Source organism: Pseudophryne corroboree, chromosome 2, assembly GCF_028390025.1.
Source record: "Pseudophryne corroboree isolate aPseCor3 chromosome 2, aPseCor3.hap2, whole genome shotgun sequence".
Taxonomy (NCBI): domain Eukaryota; kingdom Metazoa; phylum Chordata; class Amphibia; order Anura; family Myobatrachidae; genus Pseudophryne; species Pseudophryne corroboree.
In genome coordinates this window covers 256,816,222-256,837,914 of record NC_086445.1, presented here as the reverse complement: position 1 = coordinate 256,837,914, position 21,693 = coordinate 256,816,222, and the positions used below count along the sequence as shown (strand labels likewise).

General features: G+C 44.3%; 1 protein-coding gene across 3 annotated transcripts in view; it reads right to left on the bottom strand.

The window, feature by feature from the left end:
• The window catches only part of LMBR1L (limb development membrane protein 1 like), a 183,937-nt gene that overhangs the window by 35,235 nt on the left and 127,009 nt on the right, over positions 1 to 21,693 (bottom strand). For 2 of the 3 annotated variants that reach the window (XM_063952689.1, XM_063952690.1), the window contains exon 6: positions 21,308 to 21,434. In XM_063952689.1, coding sequence (XP_063808759.1) covers positions 21,308 to 21,434 — 127 coding nt within the window. Of the gene's footprint in view, positions 1 to 21,307; positions 21,435 to 21,693 lie in introns of those variants that run through there. The other variant, XM_063952691.1, reaches the window with a different exon arrangement.

Genomic DNA, 21,693 nt, shown 5'->3' with positions numbered 1-21,693 from the left:
GTGGGGTCCTGTCCTCTATCAGAGCATTCCCTGTGTGTGTGCTGTGTGTCGGTACGACTGTGTCGACATGTATGAAGAGGAAAATGATGTGGAGGCGGAGCAATTGCCTGTAATGGTGATGTCACCCCCTAGGGAGTCGACACCTGAGTGGATGAGCTTATGGAAGGATTTACGTGAAAGTGTCAGCTCTTTACAAAAGACGGTTGATGACATGAGACAGCCGGCTACTCAGCTGGTGCCTGTCCAGGCGTCTCAAAGACCATCAGGGGCTCTAAAACGCCCGCTACCTCAGATGGCAGATACAGACGCCGACACGGATACTGACTCCAGTGTCGACGATGAAGAGACGAATGTGACTTCCAGTAGGGCCACACGTTACATGATTGAGGCAATGAAAAATGTTTTACACATTTCTGATAGTACAAGTACCACTAAAAAGGGTATTATGTTTGGTGAGAAAAAACTACCTGTAGTTTTTCCTGCATCTGAGGAATTAAATGAAGTGTGTGATGAAGCGTGGGTTTCTCCCGATAAAAAACTGATAATTCCTAAAAAGTTATTGGCATCATACCCCTTCCCGCCAGAGGATAGGGCACGTTGGGAAACACCTCCTAGGGTGGATAAAGCGCTCACACGCTTGTCAAAACAGGTGGCACTACCGTCTCCGGATACGGCCGCCCTTAAGGAACCTGCTGACAGAAAGCAGGAGAATATCCTAAAATGTATATACACTCACACGGGTGTTATACTGCGACCAGCAATCGCCTCAGCCTGGATGTGCAGTGCTGGGGTGGCTTGGTCGGATTCCCTGACTGAAAATATTGATACCCTGGATAGGGACAGTATATTACTGACTATAGAGCATTTAAAAGATGCATTTTTATATATGCGTGATGCACAGAGGGATATTTGCCGACTGGCATCAAGAGTAAGTGCGCTGTCCATATCTGCCAGAAGAGGGTTATGGACGCGACAGTGGTCAGGTGATGCTGATTCCAAAAGGCATATGGAAGTATTGCCTTATAAAGGGGAGGAATTATTTGGGGTAGGTCTATCGGACCTGGTATCCACGGCAACTGCTGGGAAATCCACATTTTTACCCCAGGTAGCCTCTCAACATAAAAAGACGCCGTATTATCAGGCGCAGTCCTTTCGGGCCCATAAGGGCAAGCGGGCGAAAGGCTCCTCATTTCTGCCCCGTGGCAGAGGGAGAGGAAAAAGGCTGCAGCAAACAGCCAGTTCCCAGGAACAGAAGCCCTCTCCCGCTTCTGCCAAGTCCTCAGCATGACGCTGGGGCTCTACAAGCGGACTCAGGCACGGTGGGGGCCCGTCTCAAGAATTTCAGCGCGCAGTGGGCTCACTCACAAGTGGACCCCTGGATCCTTCAGGTGGTATCTCAGGGGTACAAATTGGAATTCGAGACGTCTCCCCCTCGCTGTTTCCTAAAGTCTGCCTTACCGACGTCTCCCGCCGACAGGGAGGCGGTATTGGAAGCCATTCACAAGCTGTATTCACAGCAGGTGATAATCAAGGTACCCCTCCTGCAACAGGGAAAGGGGTATTATTCCACGCTGTTTGCGGTACCGAAGCCGGATGGCTCGGTGAGACCTATTTTAAATCTAAAATCTTTGAACACTTACATACAGAGGTTCAAATTCAAGATGGAGTCACTCAGAGCGGTGATCGCGAACCTGGAAGAAGGGGATTATATGGTGTCTCTGGACATCAAGGATGCTTACCTCCATGTCCCAATTTACCCTTCTCACCAAGGGTACCTCAGGTTTGTGGTACAGAACTGCCACTATCAGTTTCAGACGCTGCCGTTTGGATTGTCCACGGCGCCCCGGGTCTTTACCAAAGTAATGGCCGAAATGATGATACTCCTTCGAAGGAAGGGAGTTTTAATTATCCCTTACTTGGACGATCTCCTGATAAGGGCAAGATCCAAGGAACAGTTAGTAGTCGGAGTAGCACTATCTCAAGTAGTGCTGCGGCAGCACGGTTGGATTCTCAATATCCCAAAATCGCAGCTGATCCCGACGACACGTCTTCTGTTCCTAGGGATGATCCTGGACACAGTCCAGAAAAAGGTGTTTCTCCCGGAAGAGAAAGCAAGAGAGTTATCCGAGCTAGTCAGAAACCTCCTAAAACCAGGCCAAGTATCAGTGCACCAATGCACAAGGGTCCTGGGAAAAAATGGTAGCTTCCTACGAAGCAATCCCATTCGGCAGATTCCACGCAAGAACATTCCAGTGGGACCTGCTGGACAAATGGTCCGGATCGCATCTTCAGATGCATCAGCGAATAACCCTGTCCCCGAGGACAAGGGTGTCTCTCCTGTGGTGGTTGCAGAGTGCTCATCTTCTAGAGGGCCGCAGATTCGGCATTCCGGACTGGGTTCTGGTGACCACGGATGCCAGCCTGCGAGGCTGGGGAGCAGTCACACAGGGAAGAAACTTCCAGGGCTTGTGGTCAAGCCTGGAGACATCACTTCACATAAATATCCTGGAGTTAAGAGCCATTTACAATGCTCTAAGCCAAGCAAGACCTCTGCTTCAAGGTCAGCCGGTGCTGATCCAGTCGGACAACATCACGGCATTCGCCCACGTAAACAGACAAGGCGGCACAAGAAGCAGGAGGGCAATGGCAGAAGCTGCAAGGATTCTTCGCTGGGCGGAAAATCACGTGATAGCACTGTCGGCAGTGTTCATTCCGGGAGTGGACAACTGGGAAGCAGACTTCCTCAGCAGGCACGACCTCCACCCGGGAGAGTGGGGACTTCACCCAGAAGTCTTCCACATGATGATAAACCGTTGGGAAAAACCAAAAGGTGGACATGATGGCGTCCCGCCTCAACAAAAAACTGGACAGGTATTGCGCCAGGTCAAGGGACCCTCAAGCAATAGCTGTGGACGCTCTGGTAACACCGTGGGTGTACCAGTCAGTGTATGTGTTCCCTCCTCTGCCTCTCATACCCAAGGTGCTGAGAATTATACGGCGGGGAGGAGTAAGATCTATTCTCGTGGCTCCGGATTGGCCAAGAAGGACTTGGTACCCGGAACTTCAAGAGATGCTCACAGAGGACCCGTGGCCTCTACCTCTGAGAAGGGACCTGCTCCAGCAGGGACCCTGTCTGTTCCAAGACTTACCGCGGCTGCTTTTGACGGCATGGCGGTTGAACGCCGGATCCTAAAGGAAAAAGGCATTCCAGACGAAGTCATCCCTACTTTGATAAAAGCCAGAAAGGATGTAACCGCAAAGCATTATCACTGCATCTGGCGGAAATATGTTGCGTGGTGCGAGGCCAAAAAGGCCCCGACGGAGGAATTTCAATTGGGTCGATTCCTACATTTCCTGCAAGCAGGAGTGTCTATGGGCCTAAAATTAGGATCCATTAAGGTCCAGATTTCGGCCCTGTCGATTTTCTTTCAGAGAGAACTGGCTTCAGTGCCTGAAGTCCAGACGTTTGTGAAGGGAGTGCTACATATACAGCCTCCTTTTGTGCCTCCAGTGGCACCCTGGGATCTGAATGTGTTTTGGATTTCCTAAAATCACATTGGTTTGAACCACTCAACACTGTGGAATTAAAATATCTCACATGGAAAGTGGTCATGTTGTTGGCCCTGGCTTCAGCCAGGCGTGTGTCCGAATTGGCGGCTTTATCCTGTAAAAGCCCTTACCTGATTTTTCATACGGACAGGGCAGAATTGAGGACTCGTCCTCAATTTCTCCCAAAGGTGGTTTCAGCGTTTCATCTGAACCAGCCTATTGTGGTACCTGCGGCTACTAAGTACTTGGAGGACTCCAAGTTGCTGGACGTTGTCAGGGCCCTGAAAATATATGTTTCCAGGACGGCTGGAGTCAGAAAATCTGACTCGCCATTTATCCTGTACGCACCCAACAAGCTGGGTGCTCCTGCTTCTAAGCAGACTATTGCTCGCTGGATTTGTAGTACAATTCAGCTTGCGCATTCTGTGGCAGGCCTGCCACAGCCAAAATCTGTAAAAGCCCACTCCACAAGGAAGGTGGGCTCTTCTTGGGCGGCTGCCCGAGGGGTCTCGGCTTTACAACTCTGCCAAGCTGCTACTTGGTCAGGGTCAAATACTTTTGTAAAATTTTACAAATTTGACACTCTGGCTGAGGAGGACCTGGAGTTTTCTCACTCGGTGCTGCAGAGTCATCTGCACTCTCCCGCCCATTTGGGAGCTTTGGTATAATCCCCATGGTCCTTACGGAGTTCCCAGCATCCACTAGGACGTCAGAGAAAATAAGAATTTACTTACCGATAATTCTATTTCTCGTAGTCCGTAGTGGATGCTGGGCGCCCATCCCAAGTGCGGATTATCTGCAATACTTGTACATAGTTATTGTTAACAAATCGGGTTATTGTTGTTGTGAGCCATCTATCCAGAGGCTCCTCTGTTATCATGCTGTTAACTGGGTTTATATCACAAGTTGTACGGTGTGATTGGTGTGGCTGGTATGAGTCTTACCCGGGATTCAAAATCCTTCCTTATTGTGTACGCTCGTCCGGGCACAGTATCCTAACTGAGGCTTGGAGGAGGGTCATAGGGGAAGGAGCCAGTGCACACCAGGTAGTCCTAAAGCTTTTCTTTTTGTGCCCAGTCTCCTGCGGAGCCGCTATCCCCATGGTCCTTACGGAGTTCCCAGCATCCACTACGGACTACGAGAAATAGAATTATCGGTAAGTAAATTCTTATTTTTTCTGTTCTATGTCCAGAATCATCCCCAGGAACAGTAAGCGTGTGGAAGGAACCAGTTGTGACTTTGGAATGTTTAGAATCCAGCCATGCTGTTGTAGCACTTCCCGAGATAGTGCTACTCCGACCAGTAACTGCTCCCTGGACCTCGCCTTTATTAGGAGATCGTCCAAGTACGGGATAATTAAAACTCCCTTTTTTCGAAGGAGTATCATCATTTCTGCCATTACCTTGGTAAACACCCTCGGTGCCGTGGACAGTCCAAACGGTAGTGTCTGGAATTGGTAATGGCAATCCTGTACCACAAATCTGAGGTACTCCTGGTGAGGAAGGTAAATTGGGACATGTAGGTAAGCATCCTTGATGTCCAGGGATACCATGTAATCCCCCTCGTCCAGGCTTGCAATAACCGGAAAAACACCTGGGCGCAGATAGTTAAAAGTTCTGGGATATTTAAATTGTAATAACCTGATCAAGGATTGCTGCTTCACCTAAGAGGTCACTGTTACCTCCAAAAAATGCAGAACAACAAAAAAGGTAAATGAAGCGCTGTCCAGATCAGTATACATTTAAAACATAACACATTTAATAAACATTACACACATAACATACAATAATCACACGGCCTGTGTAATAAAAAAGCCTTTAAAATTATATTTACCCCCGTGGCCACTTATCAATTAATCACTGCAGTATTAATCAACCTAATTCCTCACACTGATATTTGCCAGTTGGAAACAAACAAAGAGCTTAAAGATGTTAGATGATGTTAAAAGCTCCTATATGATCATAGAGCAATATTTAGCTGCCAGTTCATGACATTTGCCAGATGGAAAGCAGGCTCCAAGATGTTAAAAAAGCTCAATTAATGTCATACAGCAATATAGCAATGTAGCAATATTCAGCTGTTAGTTCATAGCATTAGCATGCAGATGGTTAGTGAAAAAAGACGGTAAATGATAGTCTCTGAACGATCTCTTACAGAGAATATATTAGTGCTGAACAGTCCAGCGTGGCCACGCTTATATTTACAACCAACAACACGTGTCTTCAGACCAGGAATCCAATTTGTAGAGTGACGTCTCACTCTTAATAGTTACCACTCCGGTCCTCACGTACAAGTGTTGGATACAACGAGTCTCAGCCGTGATTAGCACTCCTCTTACGCGTTTCTCCGCCTGTGTGCAGATCTGCGGCTTCTTCCAAAGAATAATGAATGACGGTATACTCCTATTAGCCTGCTATTTATACGGAAACCGGCGATATTACTATTTCCTGGTTCCGTACTACGCACATGCGCACACCGTGCGTTCCACTATGCGGTTCATCTCTTCAATCTCAATCGTTGTCAGTTGATTCGTCACACTTACGCAGGCGCCTTATATGCGTTCCATTCATGCGTTTCACTTCATAACATTATGGGGACGCTTCCTAATTATTTTACTCAAGCATATTAATATCCAACTTTATATTGTACCCATCATCATTAGTCATAATAGTGTTCATGTACTTATTTAGACACAATTTAATAATTTAAAAATTTAGAAAACATATATTATATATATCCCAGAACTTTTATTCCCATACCGCTGATATCCACTAACTCAATAATTACTAAATTAATAATTAAATTAATAATCTGTTAATGGTGTATATGCATATCTACCTATATTAATGCAACTATAATATATGTATACGCATACACTACAGAAATAGTGATTAAACAAAATATAATATAATATATAAAACATAATATAATAATAAACATAATAAATAATAAGAATTTACTTACCGATAATTCTATTTCTCGGAGTCCGTAGTGGATGCTGGGGTTCCTGAAAGGACCATGGGGAATAGCGGCTCCGCAGGAGACAGGGCACAAAAAAGTAAAGCTTTACTAGGTCAGGTGGTGTGCACTGGCTCCTCCCCCTATGACCCTCCTCCAGACTCCAGTTAGGTACTGTGCCCGGACGAGCATACACAATAAGGGAGGCATTTTGAATCCCGGGTAAGACTCATACCAGCCACACCAATCACACCGTACAACTTGTGATCTAAACCCAGTTAACAGTATGACAACAGAAAGGGCCTCTTAAAGATGGCTCCTTAACAATAACCCGAATTAGTTAACAATAACTATGTACAAGTATTGCAGATAATCCGCACTTGGGATGGGCGCCCAGCATCCACTACGGACTCCGAGAAATAGAATTATCGGTAAGTAAATTCTTATTTTCTCTATCGTCCTAAGTGGATGCTGGGGTTCCTGAAAGGACCATGGGGATTATACCAAAGCTCCCAAACGGGCGGGAGAGTGCGGATGACTCTGCAGCACCGAATGAGAGAACTCCAGGTCCTCCTTTGCCAGGGTATCAAATTTGTAAAATTTTACAAACGTGTTCTCCCCCGACCACGTAGCTGCTCGGCAGAGTTGTAATGCCGAGACCCCTCGGGCAGCCGCCCAAGATGAGCCCACCTTCCTTGTGGAGTGGGCTTTTACAGTTTTAGGCTGTGGCAGGCCTGCCACAGAATGTGCAAGTTGAATTGTGTTACAAATCCAACGAGCAATCGACTGCTTAGAAGCAGGTGCGCCCAACTTGTTGGGTGCATACAATATAAACAGCGAGTCAGATTTTCTGACTCCAGCCGTCCTTGCAATGTATATTTTTAAGGCTCTGACAACGTCCAACAACTTGGAGTCCTCCAAGTCGCTAGTGGCCGCAGGCACCACAATAGGTTGGTTCAGATGAAATGCTGATACCACTTTAGGGAGAAAATGCGGACGAGTCCGCAGTTCTGCCCTATCCGAATGGAAGATTAGATAAGGACTTTTATAAGATAAAGCCGCCAATTCAGATACTCTCCTGGCAGAGGCCAGGGCTAGTAACATAGTCACTTTCAATGTGAGATATTTCAAATCCACCTTTTTCAATGGTTCAAACCAATGGGATTTGAGGAAATCTAAAACTACATTTAGATCCCACGGTGCCACCGGAGGCACCACAGGAGGCTGTATATGCAGTACTCCCTTGACAAAAGTCTGGACCTCAGGGACAGAGGCCAATTCTTTTTGGAAGAATATTGACAGGGCCGAAATTTGAACCTTAATGGATCCCAATTTGAGACCCATAGATAATCCTGATTGCAGGAAATGTAGGAAACGACCCAGTTGGAATTCCTCCGTCGGAACCTTCCGATCCTCGCACCACGCTACATATTTTCGCCAAATGCGGTGATAATGTTTCACGGTGACTTCCTTCCGTGCCTTAATCAAGGTAGGAATGACTTCTTCTGGAATGCCTTTCCCTTTTAGGATCTGGCGTTCAACCGCCATGCCGTCAAACGCAGCCGCGGTAAGTCTTGAAAAAGACAGGGACCCTGCTGTAGCAGGTCCCTTCTCAGAGGTAGAGGCCACGGTTCGTCCGTGAGCATCTCTTGAAGTTCCGGATACCAAGTCCTTCTCGGCCAATCCGGAACCACTAGTATTGTTCTTACTCTTCTTTGCCGTATGATCTTCAATACCTTTGGTATGAGCGGCAGAGGAGGAAACACATACACTGACTGGTACACCCAAGGAGTTACCAGTGCGTCCACAGCTATTGCCTGTGGATCTCTTGACCTGGCGCAATATTTGTCCAGTTTCTTGTTGAGGCGAGACGCCATCATGTCTACAATTGGTCTTTCCCAACGGTCTATTAACATGTTGAAGACTTCTGGATGTAGACCCCACTCTCCCGGATGAAGATCGTGTCTGCTGAGGAAGTCTGCTTCCCAGTTGTCCACGCCCGGGATGAACACTGCTGACAGTGCTATCACGTGATTCTCCGCCCAGCGAAGAATCTTGGCAGCTTCTGCCATTGCACTCCTGCTTCTTGTTCCGCCCTGCCTGTTTACATGGGCGACCGCCGTGATGTTGTCCGACTGAATCAACACCGGCTTTCCTTGCAGGAGAAGTTCCGCCTGGCTTAGAGCATTGTAGATTGCTCTTAGTTCCAGAATGTTTATGTGAAGAGACTTTTCCAGACTCGTCCATACTCCCTGGAAGTTTCTTCCTTGTGTGACTGCTCCCCAGCCTCTCAGGCTGGCGTCCGTGGTCACCAGGATCCAATCCTGAATGCCGAATCTGCGGCCTTCTAATAGGTGAGCCTTCTGCAACCACCACAGAAGTGACACCCTTGTCTTTGGTGACAGGGTTATTCGCAGGTGCATCTGCAGATGCGACCCTGACCATTTGTCCAACAGATCCCTTTGGAATATTCTTGCATGGAATCTGCCGAATGGAATTGCTTCGTAAGAAGCCACCATTTTTCCCAGGACTCTTGTGCATTGATGTACTGACACTTTTCCTGGTTTTAGGAGGTTCCTGACCAGATCGGATAACTCCTTGGCTTTTTCCTCTGGAAGGAAAACCTTTTTCTGAACCGTGTCCAGAATCATTCCTAGGAACAGCAGACGAGTTGTCGGGATTAAATGGGATTTTGGAATATTCAGAATCCACCCGTGTTGTCTTAGCACCTCTTGAGATAGTGCTAAAGCTGTCTCCAGCTGTTCTCTGGACCTTGCCCTTATTAGGAGATCGTCCAAGTATGGGATAACTAATACGCCTTTTCTTCGAAGAAGAATCATCATCTCGGCCATTACCTTGGTAAAGACCCGAGGCGCCGTGGACAATCCGAACGGCAGCGTCTGAAACTGATAGTGACAGTTTTGAACAATGAACCTGAGGTACCCCTGGTGTGCGGGGTAAATCGGAACGTGTAGATACGCATCCTTGATGTCCAAGGATACCATAAAGTCCCCTTCTTCCAGGTTCGCTATCACTGCTCTGAGTGACTCCATCTTGAACTTGAACTTTTTTATGTAGAGGTTCAAGGACTTCAGATTTAGAATAGGCCTTACCGAGCCATCCGGCTTCGGTACCACAAATAGAGTGGAATAATACCCCTTTCCTTGTTGTAATAGGGGTACTTTGACTATCACCTGCTGAGCGTACAGCTTGTGAATGGCTTCCAACACCCTCTCCCTTTCGGAAGAGACGGTTGGTAAGGCAGACTTCAGGAAACGATGAGGAGGATCCGTCTCTAATTCCAACCTGTACCCCTGAGATATTATCTGCAGGATCCAGGGGTCTACCTGCGAGTGAGCCCACTGCGCGCTGTAATTTTTGAGACGGCCCCCCACTGTCCCCGAGTCCGCTTGAGAGGCCCCAGCGTCATGCTGAGGTTTTTGCAGGAGCCGGGGAGGGCTTCTGTTCCTGGGAAGGAGCTGCCTGTTGGTGTCTCTTCCCTCTTCCTCTGCCTCGTGGCAGGTACGACAAGCCCTTTGCTCTCTTATTTTTGTAGGAGCGAAAAGGCTGCGGTTGAAAGGTCGGTGCCTTTCTCTGTTGGGGAGTGACTTGAGGTAAAAAAGTGGATTTCCCGGCAGTAGCCGTGGCCACCAAGTCTGATAGACCAACTCCAAATAACTCCTCCCCTTTATACGGCAAAACCTCCATGTGACGTTTTGAATCCGCATCGCCTGTCCACTGTCGTGTCCATAAGGCTCTTCTGGCTGAAATGGACATAGCACTCACCCGAGATGCCAGTGTGCAAATATCCCTCTGTGCATCACGCATATAGATAAATGCATCCTTTATTTGTTCTAACGACAGTAAAACATTGTCCCTATCTAGGGTATCAATATTTTCAATCAGGGATTCTGACCAAACTACTCCAGCACTGCACATCCAGGCAGTTGCTATAGCTGGTCGTAGTATAACACCTGCATGTGTGTATATATTCTTTTGAATAACTTCCATCTTTCTATCTGATGGATCCTTAAGTGCGGCCGTCTCAGGAGAGGGTAACGCCACTTGTTTGGATAAGCGTGTGAGCGCCTTGTCCACCTTAGGGGGTGTTTCCCAGCGCGCCCTAACCTCTGGCGGGAAAGGGTATAATGCCAATAACTTTTTTGAAATTATCAACTTTTTATCAGGAGCAACCCACGCTTCATCACACACGTCATTTAATTCTTCTGATTCAGGAAAAACTGTTTGTAGTTTTTTCACACCATACATAATACCCTGTTTTACGGTATCTGTAGTATCAGCTAAATGTAACGTCTCCTTCATTGCCAAAATCATATAACGTGTGGCCCTACTGGAAAATACGTTTGAATTTCTACCGTCGTCACTGGAATCAGTGCCCGTGTCTGGGTCTGTGTCGACCGACTGAGGCAAAGGGCGTTTTACAGCCCCTGACGGTGTTTGAGGCGCCTGGACAGGCATTAATTGATTGTCCGGCCGCCTCATGTCCTCAACTGACTGTTTAAGGGAAGATAAACCATCACGTAATTCCACAAATAAAGGCATCCATTCTGGTGTCGACCCCCTGGGGGGTGACATCTGCATATTTGGCAATTGCTCCGCCTCCACACCAATATCGTCCTCATACATGTCGACACCACGTACCGACACACACCGCAAACTCACAGGGAATGCTCTAATGAAGACAGGACCCACTAGCCCTTTTGGGGAGACAGAGGGAGAGTCTGCCAGCACACACCACAAAGCGCTATATATACAAGGGATATCCTTATATTAAGTGCTCCCTTATAGCTGCTTTAATATATATATATATATAGCCATTAATGTGCCCCCCCTCTCTGTTTTACCCTGTTTCTGTAGTGCAGTGCAGGGGAGAGACCTGGGAGCCGTTCTGACCAGCGGAGCTGTGACAGAAAATGGCGCCGTGTGCTGAGGAGATAGGCCCCGCCCCTTTTTCGGCGGGTTCTTCTCCCGCTATTTTTCCAGTCAGGCAGGGGTTAAATATCTCCATATAGCCCCTATGGGCTATATGTGAGGTATTTTTAGCCTTGTATAAGGTTTATATTTGCCTCTCAGAGCGCCCCCCCCCAGCGCTCTGCACCCTCAGTGACTGCCCAGTGAAGTGTGCTGAGAGGAAAATGGCGCACAGCTGCAGTGCTGTGCGCTACCTTATGAAGACTGAGGAGTCTTCAGCCGCCGGTTTCCGGACCTCTTCACGCTTCAGCATCTGCAAGGGGGTCGGCGGCGCGGCTCCGGGACCGGACTCCACGGCTGGGCCTGTGTTCGATCCCTCTGGAGCTAATGGTGTCCAGTAGCCAAGCAGCAAATCCACTCTGCATGCAGGTGAGTTTACTACTTTCCCCCTAAGTCCCACGTTGCAGTGATCCTGTTGCCAGCAGGACTCACTGTAAAGAAAAAAAACCTAAACTAAACTTTCTCTAAGCAGCTCTTTAGGAGAGCCACCTAGATTGCACCCTTCTCGTTCGGGCACAAAATCTAACTGGAGTCTGGAGGAGGGTCATAGGGGGAGGAGCCAGTGCACACCACCTGACCTAGTAAAGCTTTACTTTTTTGTGCCCTGTCTCCTGCGGAGCCGCTATTCCCCATGGTCCTTTCAGGAACCCCAGCATCCACTTAGGACGATAGAGAAAATATATATCTCTACTATCATATGTTGTTCAATTCAACTGTATCATTCAATCCCTGTGGTTTCAATGTGCATAGTCTAAAGATCCAGAAGGCTTCACGCCTACATAACCTATTAAAACGATCACCGCCTCTCTGTGTGCCACTGATCTGTTCAATACCTATTATTTTAATTTTATCATATGTACTATATGGACAATTAGATACATGGTTTGATAGACAATGTGATTTAACCTTATTATTAATATTCCGTTTATGTTCCATAAACCTTGTATGCAATGACCTTGTGGTGCGTCCTACATATTGTTTTCCGCAACCACAAGATAACACATATATAACGTAACTGGAACTGCAGTTGAGAAAATCCTTTGTCATGCCTCTCCTTCGTAACAAAAGATATAATATCAACTGACTTTTTATCCGCATATTTACAAGTCTCACATCTCTCTTTCCCACATCTGTGGAATCCAACAGGTAACTTGGTGGGTAACCAATTACCCCCTTTACTCTCGTTTTTATAATGAGTCATTGTTCTCTTAAAGTGACTAGGTGCTAGTTTACCTTTTAAGTTATCTGCTCTGCGAAACGTGACACCCCCCTTCAACGTGATACAATCCCCTACATGATGATCTAGCTTCAATAATTGACTATTCTTTCTTATAATGCTTTTGATATCTGATGCATGAGAATTATATTGAGTAATAAAGTTCATTGTCATATCCCTTGGCCCTTTATCAACTTTAAATTCACTTTTACGTCCAGTAAATAAAGTCTCTCTTTCTATTACCTGTACCTCCTTATAAGCCCTATCCACTATGTCTTCTGGATATCCCTGTTCAATAAATGATTTATATAATCTGCATGCTTGCCGCTCAAACCCACTTTGAGACTAACAATTCCTTTTCATGCGTATAAATTGTCCCTTGGGAATATTATCACACCATTTCCTCAGATGATTACTGCGATAATTTAAAAATTTGTGCTGATCCACTTCCTTAACATAAGTTTCTGTAACTATTTTATTATCAATAACAGAGAGCGCTATATCCAAATAAGTAATCCCTTCACAACTAAATTTACTAGTGAACGTGAGACCATAGTGATTGTGATTTAGACTATCTAAAAATGGACTTAAAGGTGCTTGATTTGAATCCCAAATGAAAAATAGATCATCTATAAATCGGCAATAGAGAACCAGGCCCGCCCCAAGCTTACTCCCCCACACATGTTGGGATTCATAGTCCCCCATGTATAGGTTCGCGAAACTCGGGGCGAACCTAGTTCCCATCGCCGTACCCCGTGTTTGTAAATAATAAAGTGAATCAAAAACAAAATAATTGTGATGTAATATGAATTTAATCGAATTCAATATAAACTTGCGGAGGTCATTAGTTATTGATTCATCTCTAGATAGAAATCGTTCAATGACCTGTACACCTTGATCTTGCGGTATATTTGAATACAGTGACTCAACGTCACAGGTGACCATATAATAACCTTCCTTCCACCTTAAACCATTAATCAAATTTAAAAATTGTGTTGTATCTTTTATATAGGACTTCAAATTTTTAACATGACCTTGTAGAAATGAATCAACATAATGTGATAAATTATTAGTTAAAGAGCCCACTCCCGAAATAATAGGTCTCCCAGGGGGTGCAGTGAGGGATTTATGTATTTTGGGTAAATGATAATACGTGGGAACAACGGGGTGTAGTGTAAACAAAAAATTATATGTGTCTTTGGATATAGCTCCCTCTGCCTGGCCCTTCAAGAGCATCTTTTTTAATTTTGATTGAAACAATTCCGTGGGATTCCCCCCCAAATTTTTATAAATTTGAGTATTACTTAACTGTCTTGCTGCTTCCTGTAAATAAATCGGATAGATTTTGCACTACTAATCCCCCCCCTTGTCCGCAGATTTAATGATTATATCTTGGTTTTTGCACAAATCCTTCATAGCTATTCTTTCACTCTGAGATTATCCCTTAGATGTTTTTTATCAGCATTATTACACATAACCCGAAAATCCTCCATAGTTTTCTTGTAGAAACTTTCTATATAGGGGCCTCTGAATTGTAATGGATAAAAATCAGACTTACGTCTGAACTTACTTCTGGTGTTTATATCATACACCTTTTCATATGATGTACCAATCAGACCCGTATCATATCCTGTATCCAATGTTTCCAAAATAGATAAAGCAACTGCATCATTATCATCCAAAATAATGGGTGTGTCAGTGTTGCCCGTCTTAGCCAAATTTTTAATCGCAAAATAACGTTTCCTACTCAATGTTCTAACATATTTATTAAGATCCACGAATAATGTAAATATATTTGGTTTACAGGCTGGAGCAAAATTTAATCCCTTAGAGAGGAGTTTTAATTCATCTCTGGTTAGTTCCTTGGAAGATAAGTTAAATATACCAGTAGGTTCTAATTGAGGCGTACATTTTTTTTTTCCCTCTGTTTCCTCCTTCCTCCTCTACATCCTCTATATTCTGTTCCCTTCTTCTTTTTATGGCTTCGCTCCTTTGGCCTGAATTCCTTGTGAATCTGGGTCTTTGATCTAAAAAAACATTTTGTCTAAAATGTTTTTTTAGATCAAAGACCCAGATTCACAAGGAATTCAGGCCAAAGGAGCGAAGCCATAAAAAGAAGAAGGGAACAGAATATAGAGGATGTAGAGGAGGAAGGAGGAAACAGAGGGAAAAAAAAATGTATGCCTCAATTAGAACCTACTGGTATATTTAACTTATCTTCCAAGGAACTAACCAGAGATGAATTAAAACTCCTCTCTAAGGGATTAAATTTTGCTCCAGCCTGTAAACCAAATATATTTACATTATTCGTGGATCTTAATAAATATGTTAGAACATTGAGTAGGAAACGTTATTTTGCGATTAAAAATTTGGCTAAGACGGGCAACACTGACACACCCATTATTTTGGATGATAATGATGCAGTTGCTTTATCTATTTTGGAAACATTGGATACAGGATATGATACGGGTCTGATTGGTACATCATATGAAAAGGTGTATGATATAAACACCAGAAGTAAGTTCAGACGTAAGTCTGATTTTTATCCATTACAATTCAGAGGCCCCTATATAGAAAGTTTCTACAAGAAAACTATGGAGGATTTTCGGGTTATGTGTAATAATGCTGATAAAAAACATCTAAGGGATAATCTCACTCAGAGTGAAAGAATAGCTATGAAGGATTTGTGCAAAAACCAAGATATAATCATTAAATCTGCGGACAAGGGGGGGGGGGGGGATTAGTAGTGCAAAATCTATCCGATTATTTACAGGAAGCAGCAAGACAGTTAAGTAATACTCAAATTTATAAAAATTTGGGGGGGAATCCCACGGAATTGTTTCAATCAAAATTAAAAAAGATGCTCTTGAAGGGCCAGGCAGAGGGAGCTATATCCAAAGACACATATAATTTTTTGTTTACACTACACCCCGTTGTTCCCACGTATTATCATTTACCCAAAATACATAAATCCCTCACTGCACCCCCTGGGAGACCTATTATTTCGGGAGTGGGCTCTTTAACTAATAATTTATCACATTATGTTGATTCATTTCTACAAGGTCATGTTAAAAATTTGAAGTCCTATATAAAAGATACAACACAATTTTTAAATTTGATTAATGGTTTAAGGTGGAAGGAAGGTTATTATATGGTCACCTGTGACGTTGAGTCACTGTATTCAAATATACCGCAAGATCAAGGTGTACAGGTCATTGAACAATTTCTATCTAGAGATGAATCAATAACTAATGACCTCCGCAAGTTTATATTGAATTCGATTAAATTCATATTACATCACAATTATTTTGTTTTTGATTCACGTTATTATTTACAAACACGGGGTACGGCGATGGGAACCAGGTTCGCCCCGAGTTTTGCGAACCTATACATGGGGGACTATGAATCCCAACATGTGTGGGGGAGTAAGCTTGGGGCGGGCCTGGTTCTCTATTGCCGATTTATAGATGATCTATTTTTCATTTGGGATTCAAATCAAGCACCTTTAAGTCCATTTTTAGATAGTCTAAATCACAATCACTATGGTCTCACGTTCACTAGTAAATTTAGTTGTGAAGGGATTACTTATTTGGATATAGCGCTCTCTGTTATTGATAATAAAATAGTTACAGAAACTTATGTTAAGGAAGTGGATCAGCACAAATTTTTAAATTATCGCAGTAATCATCTGAGGAAATGGTGTGATAATATTCCCAAGGGACAATTTATACGCATGAAAAGGAATTGTTCGTCTCAAAGTGGGTTTGAGCGGCAAGCATGCAGATTATATAAATCATTTATTGAACAGGGATATCCAGAAGACATAGTGGATAGGGCTTATAAGGAGGTACAGGTAATAGAAAGAGACTTTATTTACTGGACGTAAAAGTGAATTTAAAGTTGATAAAGGGCCAAGGGATATGACAATGAACTTTATTACTCAATATAATTCTCATGCATCAGATATCAAAAGCATTATAAGAAAGAATAGTCAATTATTGAAGCTAGATCATCATGTAGGGGATTGTATCACGTTGAAGGGGGGTGTCACGTTTCGCAGAGCAGATAACTTAAAAGGTAAACTAGCACCTAGTCACTTTAAGAGAACAATGACTCATTATAAAAACGAGAGTAAAGGGGGTAATTGGTTACCCACCAAGTTACCTGTTGGATTCCACAGATGTGGGAAAGAGAGATGTGAGACTTGTAAATTTGCGGATAAAAAATCAGTTGATATTATATCTTTTGTTACGAAGGAGAGGCATGACAAAGGATTTTCTCAACTGCAGTTCCAGTTACGTTATATATGTGTTATCTTGTGGTTGCGGAAAACAATATGTAGGACGCACCACAAGGTTATTGCATACAAGGTTTATGGAACATAAACGTAATATTAATAATAAGGTTAAATCACATTGTCTATCAAACCATGTATCTAATTGTCCATATAGTACATATGATAAAATTAAAATAATAGGTATTGAACAGATCAGTGGCACACAGAGAGGCGGTGATCGTTTTAATAGGTTATGTAGGCGTGAAGCCTTCTGGATCTTTAGACTATGCACATTGAAACCACAGGGATTGAATGATACAGTTGAATTGAACAACATATGATAGTAGAGATATATATTATTTATTATGTTTATTATTATATTATGTTTTATATATTATATTATATTTTGTTTAATCACTATTTCTGTAGTGTATGCGTATACATATATTATAGTTGCATTAATATAGGTAGATATGCATATACACCATTAACAGATTATTAATTTAATTATTAATTTAGTAATTATTGAGTTAGTGGATATCAGCGGTATGGGAATAAAAGTTCTGGGATATATATAATATATGTTTTCTAAATTTTTAAATTATTAAATTGTGTCTAAATAAGTACATGAACACTATTATGACTAATGATGATGGGTACAATATAAAGTTGGATATTAATATGCTTGAGTAAAATAATTAGGAAGCGTCCCCATAATGTTATGAAGTGAAACGCATGAATGGAACGCATATAAGGCGCCTGCGTAAGTGTGACGAATCAACTGACAACGATTGAGATTGAAGAGATGAACCGCATAGTGGAACGCACGGTGTGCGCATGTGCGTAGTACGGAACCAGGAAATAGTAATATCGCCGGTTTCCGTATAAATAGCAGGCTAATAGGAGTATACCGTCATTCATTATTCTTTGGAAGAAGCCGCAGATCTGCACACAGGCGGAGAAACGCGTAAGAGGAGTGCTAATCACGGCTGAGACTCGTTGTATCCAACACTTGTACGTGAGGACCGGAGTGGTAACTATTAAGAGTGAGACGTCACTCTACAAATTGGATTCCTGGTCTGAAGACACGTGTTGTTGGTTGTAAATATAAGCGTGGCCACGCTGGACTGTTCAGCACTAATATATTCTCTGTAAGAGATCGTTCAGAGACTATCATTTACCATCTTTTTTCACTAACCATCTGCATGCATGCTAATGCTATGAACTAACAGCTGAATATTGCTACATTGCTATATTGCTGTATGACATTAATTGAGCTTTTTTAACATCTTGGAGCCTGCTTTCCATCTGGCAAATGTCATGAACTGGCAGCTAAATATTGCTCTATGATCATATAGGAGCTTTTAACATCATCTAACATCTTTAAGCTCTTTGTTTGTTTCCAACTGGCAAATATCAGTGTGAGGAATTAGGTTGATTAATACTGCAGTGATTAATTGATAAGTGGCCACGGGGGTAAATATAATTTTAAAGGCTTTTTTATTACACAGGCCGTGTGATTATTGTATGTTATGTGTGTAATGTTTATTAAATGTGTTATGCTTTAAATGTATACTGATCTGGACAGCGCTTCATTGCAATAACCGCCCTGAGCGATTCCATCTTGAACTTGAATCTTTTTATATATGTGTTCAAGGATTTCAAATTTAAAATGGGTCTCACCGAACCGTCCGGTACCACAAACAGTGTGGAATAGTAACCCCGTCCTTGTTGAAGTAGGGGTACTTTGACTATCACCTGCTGGGAATACAGCTTGTGAATTGCCTCTAGTACAGCCTCCCTGCCCGAGGGAGTTGTCGGTAAGGCCAATTTGAGGAAACGGCGGGGGGGAGGCGCCTCGAATTCCAGCTTGTACCCCTGAGATACTACTTGAAGGATCCAGGGATCCACCCGTGAGCGAACCCACTGATCGCTGAAATTTTTGAGGCGGCCCCCCACCGTACCTGGCTCCGCCTGTGGAGCCCCACCGTCATGCGGCGGATTTGGAAGAAGCGGGGGAGGACTTTTGTTCCTGGGAACCTGCTGCGTGGTGCAGCTTTTTTCCCCTTGTCAATATTTTCTGACAGGGAATCTGACCAAGCAGCAGCAGCACTGCACATCCACGCTGAAGCAATAGCTGGTCTCAGTATAACACCAGTGTGTGTATATATAGACTTTAGGATAGCCTCCTGCTTTCTATCAGCAGGTTCCTTTAGGGCGGCCGTATCCGGAGACGGTAGTGCCACCTTTTTAGACAAACGTGTGAGCGCTTTATCCACCCTAGGGGGAGTTTCCCAACGTGACCTATCCTCTGGCGAGAAAGGGAACGCCATTAGTAATTTTTTTGAAATCACCAATTTTTTATCAGGGAAAGCCCACGCTTCTTCACACACTTCATTTAATTCTTCAAATGGGGGAAAAACTATTGGTAGCTTTTTCTCCCCAAACATAATACCCTTTTTTGAGGTACCTGGGTTTATATCAGAAATGTGTAAAACCTCTTTCATTGCCTCAATCATGCAACGAATGGCCCTAGTGGACATTAAATTTGACTCATCGTCGTCGACACTGGTATCAGTATCCGTGTCGACATCTGTGTCTGCCATCTGAGGTAGTGGGCGTTTTAGAGCCCCTGATGGCCTTTGAATTGCCTGGGCAGGCACGAGCTGAGAAGCCGGCTGTCCCGCATTTGGCATGTCGTCAAATTTTTTATGTAAGGAGTCTACACTTGCACGTAATTCCTTCCATAAGTCCATCCACTCAGGTGTCTGCCCCGCAGGGGGATGACATCACATTTATAGGCATCTGCTCCGCCTCCACATAAGTCTCCTCATCAAACATGTCGACACAGCCGTACCGACACACCACACACACACAGGGAATGCTCTTAAAGGAGACAGGACCCCACAAAAGCCCTTTGGGGAGACAGAGAGACAGTATGCCAGCACACACCAGAGCGCTATATAATGCAGGGACTAACTGAATTATGTCCCCTATAGCTGCTATAATATTTATAGCGCCTCAAATTTGTGCCCCCCCTCTCTTTTTTACCCTTTTCTGTAGTGTAGACTGCAGGGGAGAGTCAGGGAGCTTCCTTCCAGCGGAACTGTGAGGGAGAAATGGCGCCAGTGTGCTGAGGGAGATGGCTCCGCCCCTTTTTCGGCTGACTTTTCTCCCGCTTTTTTCTGTATTCTGGCAGGGGTAATTACCACATATATAGCCTCTGGGGCTATATATTGTGGTTATTTTGCCAGCCAAGGTGATTTTATTGCTGCTCAGGGCGCCCCCCCCCCAGCGCCCTGCACCCTCAGTGACCAGAGTGTGAAGTGTGTATGAGGAGCAATGGCGCACAGGTGCAGTGCTGTGCGCTACCTTGGTGAAGACTGAAGTCTTCTGCCGCCGATTTTCCGGACCATCTTCTTGCTTCTGGCTCTGTAAGGGGGACGGCGGCGCGGCTCCGGGAACGAACACCAAGGACGGGTCCTGCGGTCGATCCCTCTGGAGCTAATGGTGTCCAGTAGCCTAAGAAGCCCAAGCTAGCTGCAAGCAGGAAGGTTCGCTTCTTCTCCCCTTAGTCCCTCGTTGCAGTGAGCCTGTTGCCAGCAGGTCTCACTGTAAAATAAAAAACCTAACATATACTTTCTTTCTAGGAGCTCAGGAGAGCCCCTAGTGTGCATCCAGCTCGGCCGGGCACAGAAATCTAACCGAGGTCTGGAGGAGGGGCATAGAGGGAGGAGCCAGTGCACACCAGGTAGTACCAAATCTTTCTTATAGTGTGCCCAGTCTCCTGCGGAGCCCGTCTATTCCCCACGGTCCTTACGGAGTCCCCAGCATCCACTAGGACGTCAGAGAAAATTTGCATGTGAAGAGTCGCTCAGAAAGGATAAGATGCCCACCGATGCATTCACAAATCTGCATAGTTATTAGCAGATTGGCAATGCATACACAAAAAAAGGACACCATCGACACTCATATCAATGACAATGCAATCGCACCAGGCGCCGTTTTTTAACGCAGCGTACGCACATGACATCAGATACACGTCCCATAAATGGCCATGACACGCCTGCGTTTTCCCAGCCACTCCCCACAAATGCCATGTTAGCACCCACAAACAGTCAATTCCTGTCAATCAAAATGCGTTCACTTTACAATTAGGCTGAATACTCATGGTGATCGCTTTTTGCCCTTCGCGCATGCGAAATGTGTTTGCAGATAATTGCTCACTGCGTGCAATCTCACATTTGCAATTGGTAATGAATCAGGCCCATAGCAAACGATCTATAGTTGATATTGCAGATAACCAAATGGCATACCATAAAGAGATTCTCTCCCAGCAGAGTCATCATCAACAATGGCAGATGCCACCCACACAATGCCAAAGACCAGGAGGGTGAGAAGAAGAAGAACTACAGAGGTCTCATATACCCTGGACATGACTCCCTGCAAAGAGGAAACAGAACATTATGAGAGGTGGTAAAAATCTACAACCATTGGCCATTTAGGTCCAGATTTATCAAGCTCACAACCTTCATGCTACAGGCTGCGTTTAAAATGACAGGTAGGAGCTGATTGGCTGGTACTTTATCACTGTGCAGTTTATTACTCTCCAAGGTTTGATAAATCTGGGCCTTAGACTCATAACCCTTGTGTAAGATTCAGAAGGTATCGATTACAGGTAAAGTGAATAGAATCCTGTGCC